General features: G+C 38.8%; 1 protein-coding gene across 1 annotated transcript in view; it reads right to left on the reverse strand.

Annotated features, from left to right (window-relative positions):
• The window catches only part of USP15 (ubiquitin specific peptidase 15), a 124,104-nt gene that overhangs the window by 82,321 nt on the left and 27,947 nt on the right, over positions 1-13,836 (reverse strand). Inside the window, 3 exon segments of the mRNA XM_038396941.2 lie at positions 1,186-1,331; positions 9,994-10,120; positions 13,366-13,496. Coding sequence (XP_038252869.1) covers positions 1,186-1,331; positions 9,994-10,120; positions 13,366-13,496 — 404 coding nt within the window.

Raw genomic sequence — 13,836 nt, forward strand, 5'->3', positions numbered from 1 at the left:
GCATTAATTGTACAAGTTCATACGTCTCCCCTTCACACGATGAAGCTCAACTCTGGTAGAGCAAACAGAGTGCTGCCAGGAAGCAGGAAGTTGGAAGAGGGAGCAAGGCAACAAACGATCAGCTATTATTTGGATTCACCAGCCATATTTTGAGTGGGGAAAGCTACTTAAACCCTGAAGCTAGAGTAGCAGCTACAAAGGTGCATTATTGCTAAACAGCCTGAGGTAGATTCAAGGATTTTAAGGACAGAAGGGATCATTCTGATCACGAGCTCCTATAAAACTTAATTCAGTAATTCCTACATCAAGCCCATAACATTTCTAACTGAGCTACAGAATCTCTTTTACATATACATCCAATCTTGATTTAAGACGTCCAGTGATGGAGAATTCACCACATTCCTTGTGGAGTTGTTCCAGTGATTAGTTACTCTCGCATATAAAAAGATGCGCCTTATTTCTGATCCAAATTTGTACATCTTTTACTTCCAGCCATCTGAACTTGTTATAAAACTTGTGTACAAGATTAAAGAGGCTTCTACGGTCAGAAATACCTCCATGTAAGTACTTTAGTTCATGATCCAGTCACCTCTTAACCTTCTCATTATTGAACTAAATACACTGATTTAAGTCTCTCACTGTCTCTCACCAGACTTGAATCATACTTGTAGCTCTTTTCTAAATCATTTCCAATTTTTCCAACATGCTTTTTGAAGAAGAGTGTACACCAGAACTAGAGATGGTAGAGTTCATTCCCCCTACTAGCATCTGAGGTGCTCCCCAGAGTTAAGGGACCATGACTTGGACCTTAGGAACTTCTAATGTATTTCAGGCTGTGTTTACTGCTTTATGTTGACAGCACTGCATCAGATTACATTAGTTTACAACTGGGAAGTCATCTCTGCATAAGAGAGTTAAAAACACGTATTTAAAGAAAAAGCTTAATTTCTGCCCAAACCCCCACATTTTAAAAAAAAATTTGGTGATTTAATTAGTCAACCACTATATTCTGAACATGAATTCTGTGTATGGGGAAGGAAGAAGAAAAATATCACTACCTTGAAAAAGGAAGATCTACTGATCACAGGAATAACTGTCAGCAATCCAAGTTTTCAATGGGGAAATTTATTACATTTAAGAAAAAAAATGTATACTTAGGAAAACCAAAGTTGTATTACACAATACCTGTCCCTGGTATAACCCAGCATCCTGTATGGTACTGTCTGGTTTATTCAGTGGTTCAAATGTATTGCTCATGTATTTGTTCCACAATCTGGTCTCTTTTTCATTTGGAATATTGAAGGTTTTTCTTATCTCTTTTTCAATTGTATCTGGATTGAGAGGAGAAACATTAAATTAGAAGTATCAATCTCATTATAATCGCACATATATTATTGAGGATACAGTGAGAACAGCTGAACAGACAAGAGTGTATATGGTGCAGGGCGGGAGGCTGATGGTTGGAACTGCTGCTATATCTTAGGGTCCTGCCAAGAGGAGCCAGTTCAGGCCCTCCTTGACTTCCCCTTCACTACGTTATGCTCTAGAGAAGCACTCCAAATGTAATCAAGTGCTGGTTGACTGAGGAGACAATGAGGGAAGCAGCATCCAAGAAGCCATCTACTCACTGTAAGAGGGTGCATGGATATGGGGGAGAAGGGACATTAAAAGGAGGAGTGCTTGCAAGGCCTAAGCAACTGCTGCTGATTTTGCTATCACTATCTTATTATAATTCCCTCCAATACATACATAAAACTCATCTAATATGCACACTACCAGAAAACAAGTTAAGAGTAAATATGCAGAGTGTGGACAGTAAGAGGAAGCCTTAGTGTTTTAGAAAATACAAGGGCTTATCAGCTCCTATTTCTACTTGCCAAAAAGTACATTGTTACAGTAATTGGAACATAATATATTTACTTTTTTAAAAACTGAAGAATGTTAGTAAATAATAATAAGCCAAACATTCTTCAATTTCTTTTGCTCTATGCACCAGTCAAATTTCTGAAGTCAAGAAGTATTTCCCACTATGAATAGTATTTTCAAATTTAAGTATTTCTGAACCCATTGCAGATTATGGTGTTTTGCTCTAAAAAGGGTGATTTACAATGTTGTCAACTTAGCAGCACCAATTAAAAAAAAAAAACAAAAATTGAGATATGTTTAACAATAAAAGCTAGGCTCAACATAATTCATTTATAGTAATAACTGCTTATATTTCAAGCCTTCAGACATCAGTATCTGGTATGAGCAAAAATCAGTTTTCCTAAATACATATGCTTTTAGTTTTATGTACCATCACATATCAGCTAGTTTACATTATATGAATCAGCTTCTATATTTTTCATGTTGAAACAACCTTATTTATTGACTACTTCACCCCTCTAACCTATTTTTAGTATGAAAGTAAAAGTTAAATTAGGCTATTCACATTATCTAACAGTTCTGATATCCTGGTTTATAGAATCTGTTTATTTAGGGTGACCAGATGTCCAGTTTTCCAAGGAACAGACCTATATTAAGCTGTCCTGCAGGTGTCCCTAATTTTTCTTAAAAACAGGCAAACTGTCCCGTATTTTCTGTTACGCCTCCCCCAATCAGTATGGGTGGGTCCTTCTACTGGCTGGATCCCTGCTCACCAGCCGCCCGCTCACTGAAATAACTGACTTTTCAGTATTTGTTTTTATTTAAAGTGAATTTTTATTCTATGAATTTTGAATCATATTGAGCAAAAAATGTTTTTTTAAACCAATGACTAAAATATGTTTAATCTAAAAACAGAATAAAGAAGTTACCTACTTTACAGTAACTGTGGTTCAAGATGTGCAGTTCACATGCATTCCACTTTTGATGGGTATGCACCCCATGCACATGTGCCTTATATGTCCTTGTACCCGCACTCCTACCTGAGGGCATAAAGGGACAATGCTGGCCCAACCATCCTTCAGTTCCTTCTCCAATACAGATTCGCAGAAGTAGGACTTCACAATAGTGGGGGAAGGACAGTGGGCATAGAATCCATATGGACAACACATCTCAAAGAACCCAAGTTACTTTAAGGTAATTACCCTTTCTTCCTCAAGTGCCTATCCATATGGATTCCACTCTTGGTGATTAACACATAGTTACGCTTTTGGTTGGAAGATGGTACTAGGAGTCCTACTTAAACAACAAGGGCAGGACAGCCCTCCCAAAACAAGCATCCAAACCAGAAGCCTCTACCAAGAAGTAGGTGTCTTGTAAACCTATGGGCTGAGCTCCATATAACTGATCTACTGGATCCAGAAATAGGGGCATTTTTCAAACAGGCAACAGAGACTGCCTGAGCACTAGTGGTATGAGCTCTAATATGGTTAGGTGGATCTAACTTGGCTAACTCGTAGCATGTTCCTGTACAGCAAAAAAAACCATTTTGATAATCTGAGGATATTTCCTGATGCTTAACATTTTCAGCAAAGGCCACAAATAGTCTAGTGTGTTCCTGAATGACTGTGTCCTGTTAAGAAAGCATGATAATGGCATTATTATATCAAGTGTGTGAAATTTTGCTTCTACTGGGGTTGAGTGAGATTGTGGAAAACGACAGAGGTGAATGATTTGGTTCATATGGAACTCTGAACCACTTTGGGCAGGAACCTGAGATGAAGCCAGAGTATACATCGTACCAGAAAGATACAGTTAAGGGGAACCTGCCATGAGGGCCTGAATCTCCCCTTTCCTTTGAGATGATGTAATGGTTACTAAAAAGGCAGTCTTCATCAATAGGTATTAAAGAAGGAGGTTGCTAAGAGCTCAAAGGGGGCGATCCATCTACCATTAACCCTGTACTGGGGGGGTTCCAGAGGCAGAGAGTTCCTGAAGTAGGAGAAAAAAATAAATACAAGGCTCTTAAGGAATCTAGACACTGGACTGTGAGAAAAAAAAATACAGTGTAGCCCTGGACAGTAGAGTGATGTACAGATATTGTTGATAGATGGACCTTTACGGAACTAAAAAAAAAATCCAGATTGTTTCAGGTCTAGTAAAATAGTCTAATAATACTGAAATTGTTGTTTTATCAAAGGAGACAGCTAGTGCCAACATGCCCAAATAGAAAGACTTCCACTTTGCTTTATTAGTCACTCTAGTTGAGGCTTCCCTACCTTGGAACGGAATATTCTGAACTTCCAATGGGCATCATCCAACCAACATCCAGGTTATCAATGTAACAAAGGTCTAGATGTAGGATCTCATAGTTGTTCTAGGATACTATGCTGAGCAGGGGAGGTGAGGTGATCTGATCAGGGGCTGGGCTGAGGTTGAACAGATCCAAATACTAAAACTACCTTGCCCAAGGGAGGGCTACTATGATTATCTACCCTACCTCTTGTCTTAGGACCCTCAGTATCATAGAGATCAGTCTACATCTCCAGTGGATAAGACAGACAGACATCTGTCAGAAAGCCCAGACTGGAGCCTCTCTGGAGCAGAATACTTGACATTTCTTGTTTTAGTCTGTGGCTATCAATGGATAGCCTTACTTGCGAAAGTCTAACACTGTTCTTGACAGGCCACTCGTGGGTGTCTGAAAACTGTCTGCTGAGGTGATCTGCTGGAGAGTTCTGAATGCCTGGCAGATGCAGGGCCAGTGGTATGAACTAGGAATACCTACACCAACTCCAAAGTCAAATTGCTTCTTGACATAGCAAAAATGACTTGGCTCCTCCCAGTCTGCTGACATAATGATGGTTAATCAGAATCTGGATTGTGTATCCCTGGAGTAAAAGGCAGATACGGCATGCTAGACAACAGATCTGAGCTCTGCAATGTTTATATGTAGATAAGCTTTCTGAAGGGACCACACAGACGCAAGTCTGAAGATGGTCTAAGATGAGCTTATCACTTCAGAGTGGAGGTGTGTCACCAGAGAATTGGTAGGTAGAGATGCAGAGAAGGGTCAAACATTGCATACTTGAAGAGTGCATTTCCACTGAAATAATAATGAAAGCACTTCTTGCAGGACTAGTGACCATCATATGTCTATGCAGAGTCTGCTGGATAGATGCACTGATTTCATCCATCCTTGCATGAAGTGTAGGTGAAGTCTAGCAAACTGTGTCATGTAGGCACATGAGGCCATGGGTCCCAAGAGTCTGAGGTATATTCTCACTTATATCCTTAGGTAAGCTTGACGTTGGTTGAGGAGGTTCATTATTGTTTGGAATCTTTCTTGTAGCAGGTAAACTTTTGCTGATCTGAAATCTACTGTAGCTTCTATGAACTCTATTGTTTCATGTTCTCTGTGTGTGTGTATGTATATATCAATCTCCCCTCTGTTTTTTCCACCAAATGCATCCGATGAAATGAGCTGTCGCTCACGAAAGCTTATGCTCTAATAAATTTGTTAGTCTCTAAGGTGCCACAAGTACTCCTTTTCTTTTTGCAAATACAGACTAAGACGGCTGCTACTCTGAAACCTATGAATCCTATGTTTTGATTCTGAGTAAATATAAGTGCTGATTTTTCTCTGCCAACTTTGAGGCCCAGAGTGGAGAAGTGCTTTAAAGGTATTTGAATTGTGTCAGTCACCGTTTGCAGTGATTTTCCTTGGATCAGCCAATTGTCTAGATATGGGTAATCCTGGATTTCTTGTCTCCTTCGATGAGCTGCCACACCTGCCAAGCACTTGAAGAAATCTCAGGGTTGTGTCAAGACTAAAAGACAGGACATCATACTGGCAGTGAGATATTCCTATTGGGAATCAGAGCTATTTATGGTTAGCCAGATGAACGGATATGTGAAAGCAGGCATTGTGCAGGTCAAGATCTGCGAACCAGTCTTGAGAATCTAACAAAAGAATTATGGAGGTCAGAGTCACCATCCTGAAATTGAGAGAGAGACTGATTTGTTGAGAAAAAGGTCCAGAATGGGATGCCAACTCTTTTCTTCTTTGGTAAGAGAAAAATAATTGGAATAAAATCCCCTGCACACTGAGGATTCCTCCTTCACTGCTCCAAGTCACAGAAGGGAGTCCACTTCTTTTTTTAAGAAGATTTCCTGAAAAGGAACAGGGAAAAAAAGTAAGGAGTAGGAAGAGACTGGAACTGAATAGATTACCTCTTGTTTACAATTTCCAGGATTCACTGGTCCAAGGTGATCACAGTCCAGGCTTCTCAAAAATAAAAGCAGCAGTTGCCAAAAGGGTTGGGGCAAAGAATATAGAGAAAACATCCTCAAGAGGTTCTGCCAGCTCTTGACACTGATGTCACACCGGCTATGTAGTTGAAGGCCCAGATTGCTTGTTTCCTTCTTGAGGCTGGAATGTACAGACCCAATGAATGAAGAGTCACCCTAGAGTACTTTAGTGAACGGAGACCCATTTTAGAACTAAAAGTTCATTGCTCTCAAAGGAAAGGATCTCAGTTGTGTTTTTGACTTCTTTGCAAACCGAGAAAGACTTTCTCATTACCACCCCGCTGTGGCAGTAGTACATGCCACACTGTCAGACACATCGAAGCACAAACTGCAGGGAAGTACAAGATATCAACTGCCCCTCAGTCATGAGGGTTTTAGTTTTTAGTTCCTCTCAGTGTTCCTGTGGTAACTCGTTTACAATCTGAGACAACTTATCCCAGATAGAGTATAATTATATTTGGAGAGGGCGGCCTCATAATTAGCCACATGCATCTGGAGGCTGACCGATAAATGCACCTTGTGCCTGAAGAGGTTGAACTTCAAGTCCTTCTTTCTGGGTGTGAATTTGGGAGGTGCCTGTTTTGACTTTTCCTGGACAGTGATTACTACAAGTGATCCCATTCCTGGGTGCGAAATAAAAGTATTCAGATCCTTTAGAAAGAACTTAATGCCTTCTGTGCCTGCTTACTTTGATGTGGCCAGTATTGGTACTTGTATTGATTGTGGTGTATACCACACATCTTTTGCAGGCTTTCACAGTCTTTGATATATTGTCGTGGCAAGCCTACCAGGAATGGAAGAGTTCAGGATATTTAGAAGCTTGCGAGATTTCTCCTGCACCTCTTCTTACGGCATATCCAGTGTGTCTGCCATGTGTTTGATGATGTCTGGAATGCCATAAAATCATCTACTGAGGCAGAAGTAAAAAGATTTACTCCCTCAACAGGAGAGGATGAGGAGATTGCAGTGGGGACCAGCTGTTCTTCCCCTTGCAGTCATTTCTCTTCATTGCTTTCCTCCTCCTATCGTTTCATGATCTCAGGCTGCACTCGTTGATCTGGCTGGGATGGTCCATACTGACTCTTTGGAGAAAGGGATTTAACTCTGGAATGACAGATGGTGCAGATTTGTATGAATACAGCTGCATACTAGGGCATTCAGTAGGGCACGCGTCGGTAGGTATATGTTCCTTATGAGCTGCAGGTCATTTCCTATTGTCCCTTCTAGAATCCTTCCCGATTCCCATTATGCTTGGGGGGTGGGGTGTAAAGAAGGGTGAGTAGTTAATAATTGGGGCTGAGAGGTAGTACACATTCTCCGAGGGAGCACTGTTTTGTTAGGAGTGACTCACCTCTGAGGGGAATGAAATCAGTACCAGAAGTATCTTCTTCACCTGTATACCAATAACTCAGAGGTGGGGCTTAGATATCACCATGCTCACTTTCTCAAGACAACATGAGCTGTCCCACTGGACCCACAGTTAAATCACTCAGTACTGTACATGCACAGAGTTCAGAGACAGCAGGCCCTGTGTACCAAAGAACACCGTTCAAGGAAACCAATATGGAAGCAGTGGGTACTGAATCTCCAAGTACCAAAACAGTCACTGCCAAGGTTGATGCGCAAGAATCTACACTGAGAGAAACCCAGTCAAAAGCTTTAGAGAGTACCGCTGATGCTTTCTTATTAGTTGGGACTGGGGCACCTGAGGGACCTCTCTCTCTCTCTCTCTCTCTTTTGGCCCAAGCAACCTATGCCCTGTGTCATCTCTGGAGCGGTTCTCCTTTCTGTCCATGATAGACAGAGTGAGCAGCATAGGTGGATGACTAGGGCCTCTTAACTGATGGAGCCTGGAGGACTGTTGTGTAGCAGCATCCTTCGTTTTGGTGTCCGAGGAAGTTTGCATTAAGTGCTTGAGGGGCAACAACTTTAGGTAGTTTCTCTAGTTCAGTGGTTCTCAACCAGGGGTACTTGTATCCCTGGGGTACTCATAGGTCTTCCAGGGAGTACATCAACTCATCTAGCTATTTGCCTAGTTTTACAACAGGCTAATAAAAATCACTGGCTAAGTACGTACAAACTAAAATTTCATAGACAATGATTTGTTTATATTGCTCTGTATGCTATACACTGAAAAGTAAGTACAATATTTATATTCCAATTGATTTACTGTATAATTATTTTGTAAAAATTAGAAAATAAGCAATTTTTCAGTAATAGCATGCTGTGACACTTTTGCATTTTTATGTCTGGGTTTGTAAGTTTTTAAGTGAGGTGAAACTTGGGGGTACACAAGACAAATTAGACTCTTGAAAGAGGTACAGTAGTCTGGAAAGGATGAGAGCCACTGCTCTAGATTTCTCAGTTCTTAGGAGGAGCAGCAATATATGAAACATTGCTTTGGAATGCATCTTTCTCCTAGGCAAAACAAGCACCAGGCATGCCCATCATTAAGTAGCACTAATACTTTCCACCAGGGACAGTTTTGAACCTCAGGGATTTTTCTTCTGCCACATTGCTAGAGCCTCTGTGCAGGGGTTGTCTAGCCTAAAGACTAAAATCTATTTAGAAATATATATAGTGTGCCTATATATAAATATATATATTACACACAGCCAACAGCAGGGAACTAAGTAGCAAGAGTAAAACACTGTAGCACAGTGAGCAAAGAAGTGGGTTGACAGTTTAGGGCAGGATGGTCCCGTGGGCCGTAGGTTGTCCACCTCTGAGATATAGATTTTATATTAAACCCCACAAAAAGTTACCATAAAAAAGTTACCACATCACCTGTGGGTGAACATTTTTCACAGATCACTCACTCTATATCTCACCTATCAGTCCTTATCCCCAAAGGAAACCAGCACAACACTTTCAAAAGATGAGCCTAGGAACTTGAATTCATAACTTTGCTAGACACTAAAAATCATGGACTGAATAGAGAAACTGGATTTGTGTTTCATTACAACAATCTGTCCCCTTCTAACAATCCCCCACAGCTTTCCCTCCCCTTCCTTTCCTCCCTATGACTGGAGGAGCATTAATGGACCATTTCACCTTGAAGGTCTCTTGAAATGTGTGTTAGCTACATATGCTAAACAATCTGTTCCACCTTTTATTTGGCTCTGACACTCCAAGTTAGTTTCCCAGACATGCAGAAGAACACTGTATGAGCTCTAAAGTTGGTCCAATAGAAGGTATCACCTCACCCACCTTGTCACCACAAAAAAAAAAAAATAAAAAAAAAAGTCAGCTTTCCTTTATATATCAAAGAAAAATGGGCATAATTTTCCCCATCTGAAGCCACCTTTAGCCAATAATGTCTCAAAAATAATCAATACATTCTCATGCTGGTGTATCTTTCCCTCCCATCACCATGACACTATTCATCATCAAGGCCTCGGCTAAAACAAATAAATGTGCTGTATCATTATATAATTTTTGCACACTGAAAATTATCAAGCAGCAGCACTGTGTCATCCAATAAAGACAAAAAATAAAAATGTTTCCATAGTTACTTCAGTTGCTTATTTATCTTATTTAGCAAAATGCCAAATTTCATTTTTAAAAGTAAAAGCCATTTGTATTATAGTTAAAAACAGCATTTGATGAGTGATCAGATTCTACTTTTGACTCAAACAAACCTGATCTTGTTACAATTTGCAAAAAATGAACTGCTATTATACTTCCAGTTCATCTATTTTTTCATCCTTGTGAAATTTGTAGATGAAACATACCTAAAACTCAGAATCTAAGCCATACTCTCAAATACCATTAAATGCAGCTATTTACAGTTATAGAATATGGAAAAATGGTGCATACCTATCGTATCAGCTTTACTAAATCTTCGTGTCACAACATTGTTCATATTTCCATTTTCACACAGCTTTAATTCTGTTAGATATACTTCTACTTTGCAGTGCTTAACAAACATACCCTGTTCAACCACCTGAAAACACACCAAAAACAACAGATCAGTGTTTGCTATGAATCTAAATATATTTAGATATACATACTTACATGTACTTGTTCTTAGAAATCTCTTTAGGAAACTAATAAAAATTCAGTGAACATAAAAGGTTCAAATTATATTAAGCCAATTATAAATGCCAAATATCAGAAATAAAATTTTTGTATAACATTTTTAGAAAACGTTCAGTATCTGAAAAAGTTGAATTTTCTGACAACTATTTCTTTCTTTGAATTGTATATGTACATAAGTTAATACTATACATTATATATTTAATTATACAAGCGTGCATATGTGTATATAATCAAAATGTACATTAATAAAATTGGAAATTTTTCAGTTTTAAAATCTGTTTAGTCTGAGTTAGTTCCTTGAAATATAAGAAGCAATTTTCTAGTTCCATACATTAAACCTTGACATACAGTTAAAAATTCCTATTTTTTACTACCAATAAAACTAAGAACTACTATAACAATACAGTAACAATTCTGGATATTATATAACAAAACTTTTTAAACAAATATTGTACATAAGCAAGAACTGCCAAACAAGTCATTCATCTATGCTCTGGTAGTGGATGTATTAGTTTTTGGCTTCATCCACGCAAGGTATTTTAAAATTTGTTCTTTACATGTTTACTTTGCAATATCCACTATCAAACAATAAAGCAGCTAGGGAAACATGTAAATTAATCAAAGTAAAATCCAGAAAAAATATTCATGGTCACCTCTTAAATATATTTCCTTTTGATCCTTCAAAGTGTAACTGCAGTACTTAGTCATGTAGACTGTTCTGAAAATAGCCATCAGCCTGATATATGATACATCAGACAAATACAGTAAAAAAGAAGGCACCAAATAATTACTTGGAGGGATCTGCTGTATGAAACCTGCTTAAGAGCAAGTATTACAGGAAAAATATGCATCAATGAACTATTCACCCAGTGTTTAACGATTAGCCTTGAGCCGTAATAACTACCAACTGGTGTCACATTTAACTACAATGCATCTTAACACAAGTTTAAGATCTTATCTACACTGGGGCTTTTGTATCTATGCAAGGGCTGCAGTGATGTAAATTGTGATTTGCTTTGGTGCGGCTTGCCCTCCGATTAAGGCAACATTAAAGCATGCTGTATTATCCAAAGAGCTGCACTAGGCAACATCGAGAACCTAGTACATTGCTATAATAATCTAAATTTAGGTACACCGCCTCAAAAAGTTTCACAACAGTGAAGAACATCGCTGCAAAGCATAGGGGATAAAAAAAGTGAACAGTCAAATGGGGAGACTGCTCCCCAGAGGTCAAAGAAAAAGCACCTCCACCCCTTACAGAAAGAAGAGATTCATAGATACTAAGGTCAGAAGGGACCATTCTGATCATCTAGTCCGACCTCCTGAACAGCGCAGGCCACAGAATCTCACCCACCCACTCCTATGAATAAAGAGGAAACAGGACAGAAAAATGAACGAACGAATGATGGGGCAGCGGGGAAGAGAGAAATGATTAAGATAGAGAGAAAATGTATCTGTAATTGTTGCATGAAAATACATTTAATCTGATTTCCACTAATGGGTCCACATATTTGAGAGAATATTGGCAAAATCTCTCTTTGAGCAACTCTAACCTAATAGTCCTGGAAGAGTGTAGTTGTGCTATTCTACTTTGACACTCATGTTATCCCTGGTACTCTGTTGGTCAGCTACTTCTAAGCACCCCCCTAATAGTTATGGGTGAAAGGGGTGGGGGAACAACAATGCAAAATTACAGAACCTTTAGCAAAGTAGGGAGGAAGGAGAGAAACTGTTTATCTGCTGAAATGTATATGTTCAAACACTAATAATTATGGGTAAATAATTATCTTTGAAAAATAACCATCCTGATGTATTCTTACTCTTACAAACTGAAGTTCCAGGGATGTTTCTTTAAAAATAAAATAAAAGCAAAATAATAGGACAGGCAGCATGTAATGATAAATAAATGTTGAGTCCATTACATACCACAATTTTAATTTCTTGAGCTCTATGCCTCTCACGAAAGAGAGAGGAATCCATGAAGGCGTGAGCCTTCTTCTACAGATCCAGCTGGCACTTGCCCATGAAAGGTGAGCTGTCAGCATTATAGACTGGTAAATTCTGTGTTCACTGAAGTCAGGATGAGTACCTGCTGTGCCAAAAGTCTAAGCCTTAGCCATAGAAGGCTATCATCAGAAACAAGACTAGAATTATAACCAATGACTACCATAAAATGAAGGTATTTCATATTGGCCAACTTGGAAATGGTCACAGTAACAAAGATATTAATACACCTTCAAATAACTGGTTCAGAATAGGACGTCTTAAAATCACTGTCCTGAAAATCCAAATGTAATCTCAAAATTAGAAGGGACCACACCGTAGCTATCTTTTATATAAAATGGGAAGAAAAACAATAGTGTACAAGTACATACAAGAGCGGTTTGTGCCAAGTCTTTCTGGGCAGACTGTGCCTAAGGAATGAGCTCTCAAGCAGTCCCCAGATACGTCAGGGCCCAGAGGCAGGGTGTGCATATCCTGACTAATGTGCTCAAAACTTCAGCTGGACCAAAGGCCTCATTTTTGGCAGCGGGACAGTGCTTTGGTGCTAAAAACTGGGACACCATTAAAAGCAATTTGCTGAATAGAAGAGATTATGAGTTTATTTACCACGTAGGAAGAATCATTAGGTGATCTACTGGTGCCAACTTTATTAGGTCTGAAGCAGTTCTTCATTAATACTGGATTCACACTTCATAATTCACAACTATAAAAAGCTAACCTTGTCTGATTTTTTTATATTACAGTTGTGAAAAGTACACCATAGTTGATAAAATTGAGATTTTTCAGAACTAGCTTACAAGATTTGCACTAATGAGATTCAGCAGCCTCTAAAGTTTAAGGTTTTCTTGAAAAATAGGATTCAGTTCAATTGAAAAAAAAAAATCACCCATCCTTCTTCAGCTTTGTTCAAGTTGTTTTTTTGTTTTTTTTAATTGAGCCAATTCCTAAAACCTGAATATTAAAAAAAGCCCAAATAAGTGACTGTATTAACTAAAACAATATTAAGTTGATATATTCTTCATGGACAGGACTTTGTGAGCTCCCGATATGCAGAACTCCAATTGATTTCAATAGGGCCAATAGCGTCTGCAGGACTACATTCAGGATAATCTTAGTTTCACAATGTTTAATTTGTTTAGAGAGTACCTTGCGTGCTATTGGCTCCTGACCTTCCATCAGTGTGTACCAGCTAACTAGTTTATTCCAGCCTTCAGTTGGTAAAAGAATGTAGTCCAGCTCATCAATGAGATGCTCCTTGAGAGACTGAGAGTCCCCATCTGTGAGGAAGAGAGAGAGATTGATTTTTAAACCACCATTTTTATCTCTGGTGTTTTTGATATACCACTACCTTAATACTGAAAATACCAATCAAAAATGTGATAATTAACTGTTTCTCAGAAATATACTCTTTTCTTAGTGTTTGAAATTCAATAGCCAAATAATGATAACATTATGACTGAATTAAAGCACCAAGATGTAATTTATAAACATTTAGGGGGAAGGGGGGGAATTTTAGCAATGAAGTCTCCAATATAAGGATGGTTGGACTGCTGCAGTTTATTTCTATTAAATGAAATGGAAATAAAATCCATAACCTTTCTGGACATTCAGTTTACA

Source organism: Dermochelys coriacea, chromosome 1 (assembly GCF_009764565.3).
Source record: "Dermochelys coriacea isolate rDerCor1 chromosome 1, rDerCor1.pri.v4, whole genome shotgun sequence".
In the NCBI taxonomy this organism is placed as follows: domain Eukaryota; kingdom Metazoa; phylum Chordata; order Testudines; family Dermochelyidae; genus Dermochelys; species Dermochelys coriacea.